Consider the following 22,877-nt stretch of genomic DNA (forward strand, 5'->3'; position numbering starts at 1 on the left):
GAAGCAGTCTCATGTTGCACAGGTTAACATGCAGTGAGACCATCTCTCACTTAAATGATATTGGACCATTCCCACCATGGTGAGACCCAGTACAATGCGTATATTATTGAAATGCGAGATGTATGGCAATTACTTTTGCTTTCAACTCTAAGTGAAAAGCAAACTTGCTCGCTCTTCGGGGTCCATCTCATGCGGACTGGACTAGGTTCCTGGCTTGTAGGCAGGGCACAAGAGAACATTTTGAACAGTACGCAGAGAGGCTGTGGGACTTGTAGTGAAAACTTGTTGGGATCTGTGGAGGGTTCCCATCGAATAATTGGAACCTTGAATTTGGGACTCCACCTTACTTTATGCATCTTAAACTAGACATAGAGCAAATGTTTCAGACCTGGATAGCACTTGTCTGTAGCCTACCTGGTGGCGGCCACCCCCCCTACCCCGGAACTAAACAGGAGGATTAAACTCAAAATGCAGTAGCCTGGAGCTCAGACGTTCAGACTAACTGTAATTCTAACATAGCCGGTAGACTGCTACAATGTAGTCTCAAACATATGTTTAGAATCTTTAACCCTTTTAGTCTTGTGTGGTAATCAGTTGTGTTAGATAATAATATAGTGATAATCAATCATTTTCTCTTTATTTAGCCATCTTACATATAATGCCTTATTTGTTCATCAAAAATTGTGACTAACTCACCACAGGTTAATGAGAAGGGTGTCCTTGAAAGGAAGCACATAACTCTGCAATGTTGGGTTGTATTGGAGAGAGTCTCAGTCATTTTCCACTCGCAGTCTGTGCCTGTATTTAGTTTTCATGCTAGTGAGGGCAGAGAATCCACTCTCACATAGGTACGTGGTTGCAAAGAGCATCAGTGTCTTAACAGCACAATATGCCAAGGCAAGAAACTCTGAGCGCAGCCCAATCCAGAAATCTGTCAGTGGCTTCTGATTAAATAAAATGTTCACAGAACCGCTTGTATAATTTAATTTACACAACATGCCTACCACTTTGAAGATGCAAAATATTTGTTCTTGTGAAACAAACAAGAAATGTGATTGGATGTTAATTATTTGACTAGGCTACCTGTATTTGACATTGTTTTGTAATTTCTGTTATGAGCCTCCTTAAAGGAGGGAGGTGCAGGAATCAGGAGCAGGAGAACAAGGAAGTCCCAGTGGCACAATCGTTTATTTAAGACGTCCCAACTCAGCAACAACATGGGGGAGAATACGCCCAAACGAGGTCGCCACCCACAGGGAAATAAACGTTACACACGGAGGAGAAACCTCTACTTCTAAACACATACCAAACGGTACAAACTGCCGTGTGAAAGAAAACTCTGTGGTGCAGACACGTGGTGCAGACATTAGAAATGTCCTTGTTTTTTAAAGAAAAGCAAATTTTTTGTCCATTAAAATAACATAGAATTGATCAGAAATACAATGTAGACATTGTTCATGTTGTAAATGGCTATTGTAGCTGGAAACGGCTGATTTTCTATGGAATACCTACGTACATAGGCGTACAGAGGCCCATTATCAGCAACCATCACTACTGTGTTCCAATGGCACGTTGTGTTAGCTAATCCAAGTTTATCATTTTAAAAGGCTAATTTATCATTAGAAAACCCTTTTGCAATTATGTTAGCACAGCTGAAAACTGTTGTACTGATTTAAGAAGCAATACATCTGGCCTTCTTTAGACTAGTTGAGCATCAGCATTTGTGGGTTCGATTGCAGGCTCAAAATGGCCAGAAACAAATAACTTTCTTCTGAAACTCATGTCTATTCTTGTTCTGAGAAATGAAGGCTATTCCATGCGAGAAATAGCCAAGAAACTGAAGATCTCGTACACGCTGTATACTACTCCCTTCACAGAACAGAGAAAACTGGCTCTAGCCAGAATAGAAAGAGGAGTGGGAGGCCCCGGTGCACAACTGAGCAAGAGGACAAGTACATTAGAGTGTCTAGTTTGAGAAACAGACACCTCACAAGTCCTTAGTCCTTAACTGGCAGATTCATTAAATAGTACCCGCAAAACACCAGTCTCAACGTCAACAGTGAAGAGGCGACTCCGGGATGCTGGCCTTCTAGGCAGAGTTCCTCTGTCCAGTGTCTGTGTTCTTTTGCCCATCTTAATATTTTCTTTCTATTGGCCAGTCTAAGATATGGCTTTTTCTTTGCAACTCTGCCAAGAAGGCCAAATTGTACTTAGGGACATTGGCACGTCAAAAGCACATTGTCAATGCTCCCATGTAAGACGGATCACCACCTCAAGCTGAACCTCGGCAAGACGGAGCTGCTCTTCCTCCCGGGGAAGGACTGCCCGTTCCGTGATCTCGCCATCACGGTTGACAACTCCATTGTGTCCTCCTCCCAGAGCGCTAAGAACCTTGGCGTGATCCTGGACAACACCCTGTCGTTCTCAACTAACATCAAGGCGGTGGCCCGTTCTTGTAGGTTCATGCTCTACAACATCCGCAGAGTACGACCCTGCCTCACACAGGAAGCAGCGCAGGTCCTAATCCAGGCACTTGTCATCTCCCGTCTGGATTACTGCAACTCGCTGTTGGCTGGGCTCCCTGCCTGTGCCATTAAACCCCTACAACTCATCCAGAACGCCGCAGCCCGTCTGGTGTTCAACCCAAGTTCAACCCAAGTTCTCTCACGTCACCCCGCTCCTCCGCTCTCTCCACTGGCTTCCAGTTGAAGCTCGCATCCGCTACAAGACCATGGTGCTTGCCTACGGAGCTGTGAGGGGAACGGCACCTCAGTACCTCCAGGCTCTGATCAGGCCCTACACCCAAACAAGGGCACTGCGTTCATCCACCTCTGGCCTGCTCGCCTCCCTACCACTGAGGAAGTACAGTTCCCGCGCAGCCCAGTCAAAACTGTTCGCTGCTCTGGCCCCCCAATGGTGGAACAAACTCCCTCACGACGCCAGGACAGCGGAGTCAATCACCACCTTCCGGAGACACCTGAAACCCCACCTCTTTCAGGAATACCTAGGATAGGATAAAGTAATCCTTCTCACCCCCCTTAAAAGATTTAGATGCACTATTGTAAAGTGGCTGTTCCACTGGATGTCTTAAGGTGAACGCACCAATTTGTAAGTCGCTCTGGATAAGAGCGTCTGCTAAATGACTTAAATGTAAATGTAAGACGCTCTTGATGTCATGGGCCCAAGGACTAGAAGTGAGATACAGTATATATAATATACTGTACATACACATGCCAAATATTACTGCCCACTCACTACAGGTTCTATGGTTTGGTCTGGAAGTACTGGAAATGCTCTTGAGATTCATATAGCAGGTAGGAGGCAGGATAAGAGGATCCTAAAGCAGCAACAGCAGTGTGTTGAGTGGTGGAGTGGGACTGTGTGGGGGTGCAGTGTGCAGGGTGTGTGTGTGTGTGTGTGTGTGTGTGTGTGTGTGTGTGCGGTAGAGTATTAGAGGTGAGGTGTGTGTAGGTGGTGAGGCTGACACATCGTCCCAATTATCAGGAAGGTTGAGATGAGAAAACTGCAGTAACAATCTTTCCCTCAGTTTTGGAGACTTACTGTACAGAGAGAGAAAGAATGTGAAAAAACCTGAAAAACATAAAAGAAAATTAAGATTGTGACCTTCAATGTGAATAATAACAAACCGGAACAGTGGGAAAACCTACATTTCTGACAAACAGCATGTCTTAAATGGCCAATCAGCAGTTGCTACATCCATTTTTGGACATAAATTAATTATTTATTCCCCTTGAGTCTTGAAGAATATAACTGCTTAGCTTAGTTTAACTGTCGTACCCCATCAGAACCTAAAATATAAGATTGTTTTACTCCAACGTTTGTAAACTAAATAAATGTAAACAAACACTGTATAGCCCCCTTGGTTAAAACTATCATTTTAATATCATGGGTAGTCAGTCCCTGCATCAATAGCTCTGTCTATGAATTTGAGAGTGAATCCAGCCCAATCCCTCAGTTGTTTACAGAAACAGTGGTGGGGAGATGGCTTTGTTATGGCTTTTGCTGATTGGCCCATTCATGTTCATTAACCCTCTTATTTTCCTCATGGAAAATCCCAGCAGCTGCATTGTGCACAGACTTACAGATAGAGAGAGATACAGAGAGGGGTATAAGGAAAAAGGAGAGGGGAGACGGAGGGAGACACAGAGAGAGAGAACTATTAGAGAAGGCTTCAGAAAGAGGGAGAGAGAATGAAAGAGACAGAGAGAGTTAAAGAGAAGAGCCCAGCGCTGTGCCCTGTCTTAATCTGGCCAATGAAATGCTTCTGCACCAGTTAGCATGCCGCAGGCTGGGTCTGTCCAAACAGGGATTTCTCACCACCTCCTCAACTAATCCACTGCAAATTAATGTGAAGGGCCAGGCTTGCCACTGACCCGGGTTCTATCCCACAACCGGCCGTGACTGGGACTTCCATAGGGCGGTGCACAATTGGCCCAGCGTCGTCCGGGTTAGGGGAGGGTTTGGCCGGGGGGGCTTGACTTGGCTCATCGCGCTCTAGCGACCTCTCGTGACGGGCCTGGCGCCTGCAAGCTGACTTCAGTTGTCAGGTGAACGGTGTTTCCTCCCACACATTGGTTAAGTGGGCGGGTGTTAAGAAGCGGAGTTTGGTGGGTCATGTTTCGGAGGACGCACGACTCGACCTTTGCCTCTCTCAACTTTCAGCCTTGAATATTTAGAGGAAGGAATGCCCTCTGGTGCTCCCACGTGGTACGGGGCAAAAGAGAGAGAAGGAGTGTGTGTATGTGTGTGTGTCTCACCTTGGAGAGCGGTGAAACTAGCAGAGTTTAGTGGCTTTTTCCTAGCACAGATGTGTGGTGCTTCCCTGGGTTGGAGATAAGGGGAGGGGGATGGGATGGTGTGCTGGGTGATAAGAGAAAAGAGGTACGTTGTGCTGGAGGCCATGGCACCTAAAACATAAATGTTCTATCATATATCAATGTATGCACCCCCATGTCCTGAAATGTTCCTATATTACTTTTGGCTGCCTACTTTGTTTTGGTTTATGTGCTGTCCTCTCACCCACCTCCTGAAGGGAAGAAAATAGGAAATGAACAACAAGACAAACAGCATGTGGTGGTGTAGAGAAGATTGATAGGCTCCAGGCTACTCTGCTCCAGTCACACTGTTATCTACAATAATCTTAATAGCACTGCAGAGTGACTCCAATAGAGGCCATGGTAGAGTGGAAAAATGCAAGTCTACAGTTTAAAGTCTATAAAAAAACTCTCTCTCTCTTTCACTCTCCCCCCCCCACCCCCCTATTTCTCCTTTCTCTCCTCCCCCTCCCTCTCTCTCCCACCCTCTCTCCCAGTCTCGTCAGACCCCGGAGGGAGAGTTCCTACCCCTGGACCAGTGTGAGCTGGATGTGGGTTTTGGGACGGGTGCGGACCAGCTCTTCCTAGTGTCACCTCTCACCATCTGCCATGAGATCAATCCTAAGAGCCCTTTCTTTGACCTGTCCCAGCGATCCCTCATGAACGAGCAGTTTGAGATTGTTGTCATCCTGGAGGGCATTGTGGAGACCACAGGTGACGAACCACTACCTTCTCTCCTCCTGTTAAACCCGTTACTCTCTTCTTCCTACCCTTCTCTCCTCATTTTTAATGGACTATTCTTTCACTACCCTTTATCCTCCTTTTAACCCCGTACTCTATTTTTCCTAAAGAGGCTCCTCCTTTTCAAAGGCCCAATGTAGGCCCATTTTTATGTCAATTTCAAATAATTTCTGCGTAACAATGAAGTATCTTACTGTAATAGATTTGCATTCAAAATAGCAACAAACAAACAAATTGGGCCAAAAACCTATTTCTCAAGCAAGTTTCACGATGGAAAGCCACATCTCTCAACCATTCAAACCTGCTGATTGAAAGATCATAACATTGGTAAAAAAAAAGGCACATATTTACAGTGGTAGTTTCATCAGCTGTTGTACAATATGATATAAAACACAGGGAGAAAATGAATTTGGAGTGCACTGGGCCTTTATTTGATTATCCTTCCACTCTTGAGTCCTTTCCCGATCCTTTTCTTCTCCTCCCCAACTGCTATCTCTTTCCATTCAGTGGGTTGCTCGTTCCCTATCTCCACCCTTTAGCTTGCTATTACGTTACCCCTCTCTCGCACCTCTATCCTCTGAACTCAAATTCAACTGTATTCTTATGTGCTTACCAGTCTTACCTCTTCATGTCAACCTGCCACATATCCCTGTGCAATATCTCCATCCAGATTCTGGAGATAGAGTCAGACTAACACATCTCTCTTAATCTCCAAAACCCTGTAAGAATGTAGCAAATATTAGGATACGTTCAGTGGTAAACAGAGCGAGCAGTGGAGAGAGGGACTTTGGGCATTGAGGACAGCACCGGGGAATGGCTTCCTGATTGAATTATGAAGGACGTTTTATTACTGGATGGGGTGGTTTTTATCCCTACCCCATGTATAATAGATAGGGTCATAGATGCGAATGTCACTAAGATAAATAAGCTGGGCGTTCAGCTGAAGTTTTACTGTATTTCTCACTGGGCAGGATGCAGGGTTAATTCTGGGATAATTCTGTAACAGTAAGAGACGTTGAACACAACAGCTGTACTGATCTACAGGCAGGCTGCAGGTGTGCTGGGTCACCTACGGCAACACAAGTGCTTTTCTGTCTTCTATATCGAACAATACGATTCCTCATCCTAATTTTCATACCTAAATAACAAAGTCTTTGTCTTCTCTGGCATTATTTATTTATTTCTCTGTTGCCTTCTCTTTTTCCTTTCATCTCTCCTCGGTTCTTCTCCCCTCCTCTCTTCTCATTGTCCTGGGCAGAAGAATGAATAGGCTTAGAGGAGGAGGAGGGATGAGCAGGCAGGCAGGCAGGCAACATGATCTGTGCTCTGTTGATAATGTCATTAAGGCAGGCTGCAGCCAAACATTTAACCCCCTTTAGCCCCCCCCCTCTCTTTCTCTTTCTCTCTCAGCAGGACTGTTGTTCTCTGAGCTGAGGAGCAAAGCAGGGGGCAGATGAGGGGGTCTACTCTGTATGAATGAGGTGGCCTTGGAGTCACCTGGGTGGTCCCTTGCACAATGTGACATCTCTTACTCCCCAGAGAAAGACATCCATATCATCCACTGAGAGACAGACAGAGCATTGTCCTGTCATTTGAGAAACCTTCTGTCACCAACAAAATCCTTTGCAACTTTCTGGTGTCTGATTGGATGGTTATGGGGTCTCTCTACTACCACACTATGACTGTGCATCAGCTCCTGTTCAACTAGAGATGTGTGTTATGTAGGCCTAGTTATCACAGCTTTCTGACAGGTGTGTGTGTGTGTGTGTGTGTGTGTGTGTGTGTGTGTGTGTGTGTGTGTGTGTGTGTGTGTGTGTGTGTGTGTGTGTGTGTGTGTGTGTGTGTGTGTGTGTGTGTGTGTTAGATGAAGAGAGCCAGTGGTAGGATTGAAAAGTCGCTCTGAGAAGAAGAGGCATTGTATTATGGAAATGGTCCATTTGATTAGTGCCAGTGGAGGCTTAACAAAAAGCTCTCTGCATGGACACGCCACTCTCTGTCCACCAGCTGTTTGCTCACTTGCTCAGCTGCTTTGATTTTCATTCAAGACCCACAAAACATAACATACTGTCAGTGTAACTCAGGACACCTGGATGATGATTGGGCGAACTGGCAGGAACGCCGAGCCCTGAAGCCACATCACTTCCTGCTGCACCTGTATACCTTCCCAGTCATGTATCCACCATCAATAATAAATTATAGCAAATTATTCTATATGCAGAAATATAAAATAACTTTAATTCATTTCAGCTTTGGTTTGAGGATAGTCAAGGGTTTGGGTATAACCTTAGGCTTAGGTTGTGATAACCCCTTGGTAGTGATATTACTGTGTCAGTCAAATGTCAGAGAAAGGATCAGTTTCTCTTTCTGCAGTCAGCCAGCTCTGTTTGGGGCAACAGGTTGGGCCAGTAACCGAAAGGTTGCTGGATTGAATCCCTGAGCTGACAAGGTAAAAAAAAAAATGTTGTTCTTCCCCTGAACAAGGCAGTTAACCCACTGTTCCCTGGTAGGCCTTCATTATATATACGAATTTGTTCTTAACTGACTTGCCTAGTTAAATAAAGGTTCATTTAAAAAATGAACAGAGCAATACAGGTCTCATAAGTGGCTATTTTACAAGAGATGAGGTCAAATAAAAACCTGTCTTGTCAAATCAAATCAAAAAATCAACATACAATTGTATGTCACATGCTTCGTAGAGAACAGGTGTAGACTTACAGTGAAATGCTTACTTATGGGTCCTTTTCCAACAATGCAGAGTTAAAGATCAAAATAATACACGATGGATAACATTTTTTTTTAAACGAGTAGAAATAACATGGCTAAATACAGGGAGTACCAGTACCGAGTCGATATGCAGGGGTAAGAGATAATTGCGGTAGCTATGTACTGTATGCATAACTTGCCTTGGGAAAGTATTCAGACCCCTAGACTTTTTTCACATTTTGTTAGGTTACAGCCTTATTGAAAAAAAAATGTAAAAAATGTTTTTCTCATCAATCTACCCACAATACTCCATAATGCCAAAACAAAAACACATTTCTAGAAATGTATTAATATCACATTTACATAAGTATTCAGACCCTTTACTCAGTACTTTGTTGAAGCACATTTGGCAGCGAGTCTTCTGTATGACGCTACGAGCTTGGCACACTTGCATTTGGGGAGTTTATCCCATTCTTCTCTGCAGATATTCTCAAGCTCTGTCAGGCTGGATGGGGAGCGTCACTGCACAGCTATTTTTAGGTCTCTCCAGAGATTTTCGATCGGGTTCAAGTCCGGGTTCTGGCTGGGACACTCAAGGACATTCAGAGACATTCAGTCCCAAAGCCACTCCTGCGTTGTCTTGGCTGTGTGTTGTTGTCTTGTTGGAAGGTGAACCTTCGCCCCAGTCTGAGGTCCTGAGCGCTCTGGAGCAGGTTTTCATCACGAATCTCTCTGTACTTTGCTCCGTTCATTTTGCCTCGATCCTGACAAGTGTCCCAGTCCCTGCCTCTGAAAAACATCTCCACAGCATGATGCTGCCATCACCATGCTTCACCGTAAGGATGGTGCCAGGTTTCATCCAGATGTGAAGCTTGGAATTCAGGCAAAGAGTTGAATCTTGGTTTCATCAGACCAGAGAATCTTGTTTCTCATTATCTGAGAGTCTTTAGGTGCCTTTTGGAAAACTCCAAGCGGGCTGTCATGTGCCATTTACTGAAGAGTGGTTTCCGTCTGGTCACTCTACCATACAGGCCTGATTGGCGGAGTGCTGCAGAGATGGTTGTCCTTCTGGAAGGTTCTCCCATCTACACAGATGAACTCTAGAGCTCTGTCAGAGTGACCATCGGGTTCTTGGTTACCTCCCTGACCAAGACCCTTCTCCCCTGATTGCTCAGTTTGGTTGGGAGGACAGCTATAGGAAGAGTCTTGGTGGTTCCAAACATCCATTTAAGAATGATGGTGGCCACTGTGTTCTGGGGGACCTTCAATGCTGCAGACATTTTTTGGTAAACTTTCCCAGATCTGTGTCTCAACACAATCCTTTCTCGGAGCTCTACGAACAATTCCTTCAACCTCATGGCTTGGTTTTTGCTCCTGAAAATAAAAAAAAGAACACTCTAGGAGCTCAGATGCAAAAATGTAATTACCAATGTTTCGACAGCCAAGCTGTCTTCATCAGGGTGTCACCACAAACACTGCGGGATGACTCATTTATGTAGTGTCAAAAGACACAGGTGTCTGTAATCATGGCCAAGAGTTTTTGCTTTGACATGCACTGTCAACTGTGAGACCTTATAGAGACAGGTGTGTGCCTTTCCAAATCATGTCCAATCAATTGAATTTTCCACAGGTGGACTCCAATCAAGTTGTAGAAACAACTCACGGGTTGTATTCAAAGGGTCTGAATACTAATGTAAATCATTATTTTTAATACATACAACCTGTTTTTGCTTTGTCATTATGAGGTATTGCTAACAATATTTGTATTTATTTAATCCATTTTAGTCTCAGGCTGTAATGTAACGAAATGTGGAAAAAGTCAAGGGGCCTGAATACTTTCCGAAGGCACTGTAATAGGCTTTAACAGCAGCGTGTGTGTGTATGGCGTCAGTGTGCATATGTACAGTGGGGCAAAAAAGTATTTAGTCAGCCACCAATTGTGCAAGTTCTCCCATTAAAAAGATGAGAGAGGCCTGTAATTTTCATCATAGGTACACTTCAACTATGACAGACAAAATTAGAAAAAAAATCCAGAAAATAACATCGTAGGATTTTTTATGAAATTAAAACTCCACTATGGCCAAGACCAAAGAGCTGTCAAAGGACACCAGAAACAAAATTGTAGACCTGCACCAGGCTGGGAAGACTGAATCTGCAATAGGTAAGCAGCTTGGTTTGAAGAAATCAACTGTGGGAGCAATTATTAGGAAATGGAAGACATACAAGACCACTGATAATCTCCCTCGATCTGGGGCTCCACACAAGATCTTACCCCGTGGTGTCAAAATTATCACAGTGAATGACCTAGTGAATGACCTGCAGAGAGCTGGGACCAAAGTAACAAAGCCTACCATCAGTAACACACTACGCCGCCAGGGACTCAAATCCTGCAGTGCCAGACGTGTCCCCCTGCTTAAGCCAGTACATGTCCAGGCCCGTCTGAAGTTAGCTAGAGAGCATTTGGATGATCCAGAAGAAGATTGGGAGAATGTCATATTGTCAGATGAAACCAAAATATAACTTTTTGGTAAAAACTAAACTCGTCGTGTTTGGAGGACAAAGAATGCTGAGTTGCATCCAAAGAACACCATACCTACTGTGAAGCATGGGGGTGGAAACATCATGCTTTGGGGCTGTTTTTCTGCAAAGGGACCAGGACGACTGATCCGTGTAAAGGAAAGAATGAATGGGGCCATGTATCGTGAGATTTTGAGTGAAAACCTCCTTCCATCAGCAAGGGCATTGAAGATAAAACGTGGCTGGGTCTTTCAGCATGACAAGGATCCCAAACACACCGCCCGGGCAACGAAGGAGTGGCTTCGTAAGAAGCATTTCAAGGTCCTGGAGTGGCCTAGCCAGTCTCCAGATCTCAACCCCATAGAAAATCTTTGGAGGGAATTGAAACTCCGTGTTGCCCAGCAACAGCCCCAAAACATCACTGCTCTAGAGGAGATCTGCATGGAGGAATGGGCCGAAATACCAGCAACAGTGTGTGAAAACCTTGTGAAGACTTACAGAAAACGTTTGACCTCTGTCATTGCCAACAAAGGGTATATAACAAAGTATTGAGATAAACTTTTATTATTGACCAAATACTTATTTTCCACCATAATTTGCAAATAAATTCATTAAAAATCCTACAATGTGATTTTCTGGATTTTTTTTCTCATTTTGTCTGTCATAGTTGAAGTGTACCTATGATGAAAATGACAGGCCTCTCTCATCTTTTTAAGTGGGAGAACTTGCACAATTGGTGGCTGACTAAATACTTTTTTGCCCTACTGTATGTGTGGGTGTGTGTGTGTGTGAGTGTGTGGGCAGAGTCCACTGTATGTGCATAGATTCAGTGCAAGAGAAGGACATTGCAGGTAGCCATTTGATTAATTATTTATCAGTCTTGTTCTTGGGGAACTTGGGGTTCAATTCTGTTCAGGGTTCTGTTGGTTTCAGACTTGGTGCACTGGTACTACTTGCCGTGCGTTAGCAGAGAGAACAGTCTATGACTTGGGTGGCTGGAATCTTTGACAATTCTTTGGGCCTTCCTCTGACACCACCTGGTATAGAGGTTGTGGATGGCAGGGAGCTTGGCCACAGTGATATACTGAGCCGTATGCACTACCCTCTAATGCCTTGCGGTCGGATGCCAAGCAGTTGCCATACCAAGCGGTGATGGAGCAAGTCAAGATGCTCTTGATGTTGCAGCTGTATAACTATTTGAGGATCTGAGGGGGCCCATGCCATCTGAGGGTCCATCTTTTCAGCCTCTTGAGGGGGAAGAGGTATTGTCGTGCCATCTTCACGAATGTGTTTGGACCATGATAGATCCTTTAGTGATGTGGACAAAGGAATTTGAAGCGCTCAACCTACTCCACTACAACCCCGTCGATGTGAATGGGGGCATGCTCAGCTCTCCATTTCCTGTAGTCCAGAATCAGCTCCTTTGTCTTACTGATGTTGAGGGAGAGGTTGTTGTCCTGGCACCACACTGCCAGGTCTCTGGCTTCCTCCCTATAGGCTGTCTCTTCATCATTGGTGGTCATGCCTACCACCGTTGTGTATTTTGCAAACTTAATGATGGTGTTGGAGTCGTGTGTGGCCACGCAGTCGTGGGAGAACAGGGTGTACAGGAGGGGACTAAGCACGCTCCCCTGTGGGGCCCCCTTGTTGTGGGTCAGCGTGGCAGATGTGTTGTTGCTACCCTCACCAGCTAGGGGCGGCCCATCAGGAAGTCCAGGATCCATTTGCAGAGGGAGGTGTTCAGTCCCAGGTACCTTAGCATAGTGATGTGCTTCGAGGGCACTGTGGTGTGGAATGCTGAGCTGTAGTCAATGAACAGCAGTCTCACATAGTTGTTCCTTTTGGCCAAGTGGGAAATGGCAGTGTGGGGTGCAATAGAGATTGCGTCGTCTGTGGATCTGTTGGGACGGTATGCGAATCGGAGTGGGTCCAGGGTGTCTGGAATAAGGATGTTAACGTGAGCCATGACCAGCCTTTCAAAGCATTTCATGGCTCCAGATATGAGTGTTAAAATGGCACCGACAGAGAGGGCTGCCTCACTTCTAGTCCTTAGGAAACTGTGCAGTATTTTTAAAAATGGATTATTTCTTACATTGTTAGCCCAGAAAATCTTAGCTGTTATTACATACAGCCGGGAAGAACTATTGGATATTGGAGCGGCTTCAACTTACCAGCACTACGAATACAACTTTCCTGAAGCGGATCCTTTGTCCGCACCACCCAGGACATTTGAACTGATTCCAGAGGCCGATCCAAAACAACACCGTCAGAGGAGAGGGAGTCGGACTTCGGAGACGCGCACACCACCCCACCGCTTCCGAGTATATTACTTGCTAATGTCCAGTCCCTAGATAACAAAGTTGACAAAATCAGGGCACGGGTTGCTTTCCAGAGAGACATCAGTGATCGTAACATACTCTGTATCACTCTTTCGGGATATGCTGTCGGAGTCGGTACAGCCACCTGGATTCTCAGTGCATGGCAGCATTTGCGCAAAACTGAGAGCGTGTACCACCGCATTTAACCATGGCAAGGTGACTGGGAATATGACAGAATAAAAACAAAGTAGTCATTCATTCACGCAAGGCAATAAAAAAATAAAAATGTCAGTATAGAGACAAAGTCGAGTTGCAATTCAACGGCTCAGACACAAGACAGGGTCTACGGACAATCACGGACTACAAAAGGAAAACCAGCCACGTCGCAAACACCAACGTCTTGCTTCCAGACAAACTAAACACCTTCTCTGCCTTCACCTTCGAGGATAATACAGTGCCACCGACGCGGCCCGCTACCAAGGACTGTGGGCTCTCCTTCTCTGTGGCCGACATGAGTCTGATATTTAACATGTTAACCCTCGCAAGGCTGCCGGCCTAGACAGCATCCCTAGCTGCGTCCTCAGAGCATGCACAGACCAGCTGGCTGGTGTGTTTACAGACATATTCAATCTCTCCCTATCCCAATCTGCTGTCCCCACATCCTTTAATAAGATGGCCATAATTGTTCCTGTACCCAAGAATGTCCCGTGGTGGGAACCACAATCAGCGGAAATGTTCAAGAGCGCCACCTATAGAGGTTGATAAACCTCAAACTTTCATTAAAATGGACATACAATATACTGAATTAAAGCTACACTCGTTGTGAATCTATCCACCAAGTCAGATTTGTAAAATGCTTTTCGGCGAAAGCATGAGAAGCTATTATCTGATACCATGCACCCTCAAAATACTGCAACGTCACCTAACACGACAGATTTTGCGTTAGCCGTCGCAAACCAAAACGCTGAAATAAAATATAAAACATTCATTACCTTTGACGAGCTTCTTTCTTGGCACTCCTAGATGTCCCATAAACATCATTTAGGGTCTTTTTCCATTAAATCGGTCCATATATAGCCTAGATATTGATCTAAGAATACTGTGTGATAAACGGAAAAAAATAGCGTTTCATAACGTAACGTCATTTTTTAAAATTCAAAAAGTCGACGATAAACTTTCACAAAACACTTCGAAATACTTTTGTAATGCAACTTTAGGTATTAGTACACGTTAATAAGCGATAAAATTCATCAGGAGGCGATGTAAATTCTTTAGCTGTGTAGAAAACATGTCTGAAGAGAGCTCGACCAAAACATCCGGTCGGAGAATCAGTTCCCTTGATTCGGTTTGACCAAGAATCAAAGCTGAATCAAATGACAAGACTCTAGACATCGTGTGGAAGCTGTAGGCACTGTAACCTCGGCCCCATTTAATTCGGTTCACTTTGAACAATTCCTTGAAGTCGCGGACGGATATATTTTTCCATTTTCAGTGATCAGATTTCCCTGCACTTTTCGATGAAACGCACGTTCTGTTATAGTCACAGCCGTGATTTAAACAGTTTTAGAAACGTCTGAGTGTTTTCTATCCACACATACTAATCATATGCATATACTATATTCCTGGCATGAATAGCAGGGCGCTGAAATGTTGCGCGATTTTTAACAAAAAGCTGCGAAAAGCTGCTTGAATTCTCAACTTCCCTAAGAGGTTAATAAGATGGCCATAATTGTTCCTGTACCCAAGAATGCAAAGGTAACTGAACTAAATTACTATTCCCCCGTGGCACTCACTTCTGCCATCATGAAGTGCTTTGAGAGACTAGTCAAGGATCATATCACCACCACCTTATCTGTCACCCTAGACCCATTTCAATTTGCTTACCGCCCCAATAGGTCCACAAACGATGCAATCGCCATCACACTGCACACTGCTCTATTCCATCTGGACAAGAGGAATACCTACAGTGGCTTGAAAAAGTATTTACCCCCTTTGGCATTTTCCCTATTTTGTTGCTCAACCTGGAATTAAAATATATTTTTCGGGGTGTTTGTATCATTTGATTTACACAACATGCCTACCACTTTCAAGATGCAAAATATTTTTTATCGTGAAACAAAAAACTGAAAACTTGAGCGTGCATAACTTTTCACCCCCCCCCAAAGTCAATACTTTGTTAGAGCCACCTTTTGCAGCAATTACAGCTGCAAGTCTCTTGGGGTATCTCTATGAGCTTGGCATATCTAGCCACTGGGATTTTGGCCCATTCTTCAAGGCAAAACTGGTCCAGCTCCTTCAAGTTGGATGGATTCCGCTGGTGTACAACAATATTTAAGTCATACCACAGATTCTCAATTGGATTGAGGTCTGGGCTTTGACTAGACCATTCCAAAACATTTAAATGTTTCCCCTTAAAGCACTCAAGTGTTGCTTTAGCAGTATGCTTAGGGTCATTGTCCTGCTGGAAGGTGAACCTCTGTCCCAGTCTCAAATCTCTGGAAGACTGAAACAGGTTGCCCTCAAGATTTTCCCTGTATTTAGTGACATTCCTTCAATTCTGACCAGTTTCCCAGTTTCCCAGAAAAACAGAGAGGGTTCTCGGGGTGATGAGAGTTGTTGGGTTTGCACCAGACATAGCATTTTCTTTGATGGCCAAAATGAAATACAAATTAAAAATAAATTTAAATTACAGGTTGTAATGCAACAAAATAGGTAAAACGCCAAGGGGGATGAATCATTGTGTAAGGCACTGTATGTAAGAATGCTATTTATTGACTATAGCTCAGCATTCAACACCATAGTACCATCCAAACTCATCATTAAGCTTGAGACCCTGGGTCTCAACCCTGCCCTGCACAATTGGGTCCTGGACTTCCTGAAGGGCCACCCCCAGGTGGTGAAGGTAGGAAACAACATCTCCCCTTTGTTGATCCTCAACACTGGGGCCCCACAAGGTTGCGTGCTCATCGACCTCCTGTATTCCCTGTTCACCTTCAACTCAATCATCAAGTTTGCAGACAACACTAGTAGGCTTGATTACCAACAACGACGAGAGTCTACAGGGAGAAGGCTCAACATCAACAAAACAAAGGAGATGGTCGTGGACTTCAGGAAACAGCGGAGGGAGCTCCCCCCTATCCACATCGACAGGACAGCAGTGGAGAAGGTGGAAAGTTTTAAGTTCCATGGCGTACAAATGAAAATGGTCCACCCACACAGACAGTGTGTTGAAGAAGGTGCAACAGTGCCTCTTCAACATCAGGAGGCTGAAGAAATTTGGCTTGTCACCTAAAACCCTCACAAACCTTTACAGATGCACAATTGAGAGGATCCTGTCGGCAGGGCTCTCCAGAGGGTGGTGCGGTCTGCACAACGCATCACTGGGGGCAAACTACCTACCCTCCAGGAAACTTACTTTAACCGATGTCACAGGAAGGCCAAAAATATCATCAAGGACAACAACCACCTGAGCCACTGCCTGTTCACCCCGCTACCATCCAAAAGGCGAGGTCAGTACAGGTGCATCAACGCTGGGACCAAGAGACTGAAAAACCGCTTCTATCTCAAGGCCATCAGACTGTTAAACAGCTACCACTAGCACAGAGTGGCTGCTGCCTACATACAGACTTGAAATCATTGGCCACTTTAATAAATGGAACACGAATCACTTTAATAATGCCACTTTAATAATGTTGACATATCTCACTCATCTCATACAGTTGAAGTTGGAAGTTTACATTCGCTGTGTTTTTGCTGGACACGGATGACATGGTATGCTGGTGACCACCATCAAAGTGCTGAATTATTTAATAATTATTTAATACATACAGTTGAATTCGGAAGTTTACATACACCTCTGTCAAATACATTTAAACTCAGTTTTTCACAAGTCCTGAAATTTAATCCTCGTAAAAATTATTTGTTTTAGGTCAATTAGGATCACCACTTTATTTTAAGAATGTGAAATGTCAGAATAATAGTAGAGAGAATGATTAATTTCAGCTTTTATTTCTTTCATCACATTCCCAGTGGGTCAGAAGTTTACATACACTCAATTAGTATTTGGTAGCATTGCCTTTAAATTGTTTAACTTGGGTCAAACATTTTGGGTAGCCTTCCACAGGCTTCCCACAATAAGTTGGGTGAATTTTGGCCCATTCCTCCTGACAGAGCTGGTGTAACTGAGTCAGGTTTGTAGGCCTCCTTGCTCACACATGCTTTTTCAGTTCTGCCCACAAATGTTCCATGGGATTGAGGTCAGGGCTTTGTGATGGCCACTCCAATACCTTGACTTTGTTGTCCTTAAGCCATTTTGCCACAACTTTGGAAGTATGATTGGGGTCATTGTCCATTTGGAAGACGAATTTGTGACCAAGCTTTAACTTCCTGACTGATGTCTTGAGATGTTGCTTCAATATATACATTTTCCTCCCTCATGATGCAGCAAAGCACCCCGACAACATGATGCTGCCACCCCCGTGAGACACTGTTGGAATGGTATTCTTCGCTTTGCAATTTGTTTCTGAGGTCTTGGCTGATTTCTTTTGATTTTCCCATGAGTTCAAGAAAAGAGGCACAGATTCTTATTCCATTCTTTACTTAGATTTATGTATATTAGGTATTTGTTGTGGAATTTGTAAATATTACCTGTTAGATATTGCTGCACTGGAACTAGAAGCACAAGCATTTCGCTGCACTCGCAATAACATCTGATAACAATGTGTATGTGACCAATAGAATTGGATTTGATTTGATTTGAGTGCTACAGGGTGATAGTCATTCATAAAGTTTACCTTATCGTTCTTGGGCACAGGAACGATGGTTATTTGCTTGAAACATGTAGGTATTACAGACTGGGTGAGGGAGAGGTTGAAATCAGCGCATTCTCCTGGTAATCCATCTGGCCCTGTGGCCTTGTGAATGTTAACCTCTTTAAAAGTCTTACTCACATCAGCTAAGGAGAGATTGATCACACAGTCCTCCGGAACAGCTGGTTCTCTCACACATGGTTCAGTGTTGCTTGCCTCGAAGTGAGCATAGAAGGCATTTAACTAGTCTGGTCAGCTCGTGTCACTGTAATCACTGTAATCTGTGATAGTTTGCAAGCCCTGTCACATCCGACGAGGGTCAGAGCTGATATAGTGGGCTTCGATCTTAGTCTTGTATTGACGATTTGCCTGTTGGATGGTTCGTCGAAGGGCATAATGGCATTTCTTATAAGAGTCCGGGTTAATGTCTCGCTCCTTGAAAGTGGAAGCTCTAGCCTTTAGCTCAGTGTGTATGTTGCCTCTAAACCATGGCTTCTGGTTGGGATATGTATGTACTGTCGCTGTTGGGACGACTTCGCCAATGCATTTATTAATGAGACACCCAGAGAAGGCTGTGCTCAGGATGATGCTTTGGTCATTATCTGTCTGACTCTTAGAGACCTTTTTAAATAGGACTAGGATGTAATGTAACCAACCACCTTTTCATATAGGACTATAGAACATCATGCAGATACCAATACCAGAATACCCTTTCCTTGGCTACAGGATATGCATGGATATGCATGGATGCTGCAATTTCTGCTACAATGTTACTGCTCTTTACTTGTTTTGTTTTGTTTATGGTAGACTAGATTCAACTTATTTATATGAGTAAGTCTATTAGTACTATTGATAGGAGTGATGTGAGGCGAGGACCCAAGGCTCCTGCAGCATCAAGTTATGGATCTGGTAAAGGTGGTGTTAGGAGATTCCTTATTAGCCTGAGCAGAAATAAACAACTGGTAATTATGACTAAATGCATTACAACACTGATCAAAGGGATTAGGCCTTAGGCCTCTAGTGATTGCCATGGATACAAAATAACAGCTGTAGAATCAGGTAGGATGTGGTTTCATTGAGACAGAGCTAGATATAGAAAAGAAAAGTATCTAGCTCTGACTCCCAGCCTAGAACGACTTGCAGCCAATATCTCCTTTAGTCAGCTGTCTCCATCAAGCTCATTTGAGCCAATGGCACCACATTCTGCAGAGGCAGAGGGAGGTAAACAGTGAGTGTGATATCTGTTTGTCTCAGGGTCAGCTTCAGCCATACCTATTAGTGGAAACTTTTCGATGAGTAACAGTGCCGTGGCCATTTTTATGAGCCATCAGAGGAACGGCAAACGTCTTCCAGCTAGATTTAAGGGTGCACCAGTATTTAAATCTCCCCTCTATGGCAAGAGTGAGGGAGGTCTGTGCCAAAGCAGGTCTGTGTCAGGGAAATTGCTTTTTCTCATGCTGTCAGACAACAATTCAAAGACTGAATTGTTTCCACACATGCTGAGAGAGAAGAGAAGGGGGGTGGAGGGAGAGGATGAGATAAGCAGGAGGGGGTTTCATGCCTTATTGTTTGATGTTAACTGAACTCTACAATATTTTCATCATATTTATTAAAAATGACAAGGCTATTTAACACCTGTGTTTGTGCTGCCTAGTCAATGCTGGACACTGAGTTTCACTTTTTAATTCTCTCTCTTTCTCCCTCTCTCTCAGGTATGACGTGTCAGGCGCGGACATCGTACACGGAGGATGAGGTGTTGTGGGGCCACCGCTTCCTGCCCGTCATGTCTCTGGAGGAGGGATTCTTCAGGGTGGACTACTCCCAGTTCCACAGCACTTTCGAGGTCAACACCCCACCCTACAGCGTCAAGGATCACGACGAGAAGTCCTCCCTGCCTTCACCCCTCTCCACCCCCACGCTGGGCGAGAGCCACGGGCACGCCCGACGTGCCCGGGTCTTCTCTGTGGACTGCATCAACACTACGGACCGAGAGGAGCGGGCAGGGCAGTCCAGGCTGCCCAGTAAGCTTCAGAGGATGAGCTCGTCTGGGAAGGAGGACCTACAGAGGAAGGTTCTGATGCTGAGCTCCCAGCACTCCGAGAAGGCCTGCAGTACTGGAGACCTGCCTCTCAAGTTGCAGCGTCTCAGCTCCTCCCCCGGTCCAGAGGCTGCAGCTCGGCTGCAGCTCAAGGCCTTGAAACTGGGCTTTGAACCCATGACCCAGTCCACTGGAGACCTGCAGCTGCCCCCCACCCCAGCCCCTGTCCCCGCCCGCATCCACACCCCTCTGCCCTCAGGAGGGGGCCGACCAGAGGACAACCTGCCTGCCAAATTACGCAGGATGAATGCTGACCGCTGAGGTCATCATGACCAGACTTTGCATGCATCCCAAATGGAACCCTAGTCTCTATTTACTGCACTACTTTAGAACAGGGCCCATAGCGGGCTCTGGTCAAAAGTGATGCACTATGTAGGGAATAGGGTGTTATTTGGGACACATCCCCAGAGTCTAACTTCTCTTTGACCACACATCAAACTATGGAGAGAGGGAAAATGGAATGTGACTGAAAGACAATGATATGGAAGGGAAAAATAACTGATGGATGGTGTGTCACTATTTCTGTTTTTTCAAACACAATCTTTACTGGAATTACTGTGATTTTTGGGTGTTTTATAGCAACAGTGTTCGTACTGGTCAAACACACACACACACACACACGTTAATCTTTCTATCATCACACACACACTCTAAAGAATTGTGCATGTATACAATCAATCCATCTGAATGCACTACAATCCCCCTCTCTTAGTTTTAAACAAATAAAATATATTTAAGATGATAAACAGACTTACAGACATACAGACACACACACTCTCTTTCAATTGACTTGTAGCCCGTTGTAGCTGAAAGGAATTATGATTATTATATAGAGTAGGATATACATTAGTCACAAGACTTCTCTCACAATGAAGTATATATGGTATAAATGATTCGGGAGGAATGCGTAATAGCGTTTTTTTTACTGTACCCAAATTATGGCGTGCCGTGTAAAGGCACACACGGGGAGGAAGACCAAACAAACATGTAACAAAAACACAGGGTTGAAACCCAAACAAAAGAGCGAGGAGTACCTCGAATAAATACACACGCGCACAATGGTTAACGCACGGGACGAGACCTGTAATCATCTGCGCAATCCATAAGGGCATGAAAGCCCAAAACACAGGTACTCACACGCACCAATGGACATTGTGACAATAATAAACCCCCCAATGGAAACCAAAGGGCACACATATACAAATACTAATCAGTGGAAATAGGGGACAGGTGTGTGTGATGAAAGTTCCGGAGGGATCCGTGACAGTCTTCATTGTAAAGTCCAAAGGCAGACTTTAAGGACAGAAGCTTTGAAATGGACACAACCTTTAACTCATCTGAACGAATGGAGAGGAAAAAGTGAAGAGGGAGGAGAACAGAGAGAAAAGAAAGAGTGGAGAGGGTCACCTGAGCTCAGGGACAGAAGTGCAGCGTAGGCTTTGGGAGGATTAGTCCATGTTTGCGTCCCAAATGGCCCATAGGGCTCTGTTTAAAAATATTGCACTATGAAGGGGAATGGGGTGCTATTTGGCACGCAGCCAACACAGGCCTCAGTGGGATTTAGCACTCCTATGAGTAGAGGGTTCAGACAAACGGATGTAGGATAGTTGGAGGCACCCACCCACCAAGCACTAATTTCTCCACCAACGCCACAAAGGGAGGAGATTCGACCAGGGGAATTCGATTTTCCCTACTTGAGGTGCACGCCTGAAGCGACCTGCGTGGAGGGATCTCTAGCCTCTGGTAATGAATTCCTCACTGCGTTCGCCCACTCAGAGTTTAGGCTAAAGCCTGACCTGATCCACACGATCCAAACTTTTCATTTAGCAGCATAAAGAGTGTGTGTGTGTGTGTATGTGTGTGTATCTATTTGCTCACACTCTTAAACACTACACTTCTTCCACTGGCTCAGCAGAGGACAAGTCACCCAATCATACTACAACGATGAATAGCCTCATTACAATAAGAGGAAAGGGACGAGTGACCGGGACTGAGCTCAATCGACACCTCTTCAGAAGATGATTACAATACACTCTAATATCACGGTCACAGACCACATGCACTTAACAAAGATGACATACTGTATGAACGAATCGATGCACCACACAAGAGCGCATTACTCTCATATACAGATGTAGGCTCTTCATTTGATCACCCTGTTCCAGGAGAACTTTCCTGCGTTGAAGAAAATGTTTAACTTGTAGAGTATTTGAGATTTAAAAATCAGGCTAGAAGATACTCTGGACCTATGCACATCACACATTCTTATTTGTCCTCAAAAGTCCAATTCAAAGGTCTGTCAGAACTCGCTACATGCTAATAATAAGGATATTGAAGACCTTTCCTGTGCGCATCATTTCCTGCTCCTTATTGTGATGTCTTATTCAGGAGTGTCAGAGGTTATTTAGGTAAAGATCTGTCCCAGAGATAACACCTCCACTGGGTAAAAATACCAGGAGCATGAATACTTTGTTTGCGTCAAAAATGGCACCCTATTCCCTATTCAGTACACTACTTTTGACCAGGGCCCATAGGGAATAGGGTGCCATTTGGGAAGCATATTTGGCATGGTGACGTACAGCACAGTGAGATTAAAGAACCGTCTCCCTTTAGATTGTCTTGTCTGCTCTGCCCCCGAGTCTGTTTGTCGGGCTCACTGTCAATATCACTGCTTTCCTCCCACAGCTTCAGTCCTTGGCTTTGATCATGGAGAGAAGTGCCTAGAGAAAGTCTACACACCCCTCATACAGTCTTCACATTTTGCTGCCTTAAAATGTCATCGAAAAAGAGATTGTATTTGTTTTATTTCCTACTGATCTACACAACCTACTCCACAATTTCAGTGAAAGAATAATTA

The 22,877-nt window shown here is 44.6% G+C and overlaps 1 protein-coding gene across 1 annotated transcript in view; it reads left to right on the forward strand.

The window, feature by feature from the left end:
• The window catches only part of LOC115110225 (G protein-activated inward rectifier potassium channel 1-like), a 35,989-nt gene extending 13,342 nt beyond the window's left edge, over positions 1-22,647 (forward strand). The window contains exons 2-3 of the mRNA XM_029635690.2: positions 5,333-5,549; positions 19,635-22,647. Coding sequence (XP_029491550.1) covers positions 5,333-5,549; positions 19,635-20,281 — 864 coding nt within the window. The 3' untranslated portion in view covers positions 20,282-22,647. The remainder of the gene's footprint in view (positions 1-5,332; positions 5,550-19,634) is intronic.
• Positions 22,648-22,877: the final 230 nt, after the last annotated feature.

The sequence above is a fragment of the Oncorhynchus nerka genome, linkage group LG26 (genome assembly GCF_034236695.1).
Source record: "Oncorhynchus nerka isolate Pitt River linkage group LG26, Oner_Uvic_2.0, whole genome shotgun sequence".
In the NCBI taxonomy this organism is placed as follows: domain Eukaryota; kingdom Metazoa; phylum Chordata; class Actinopteri; order Salmoniformes; family Salmonidae; genus Oncorhynchus; species Oncorhynchus nerka.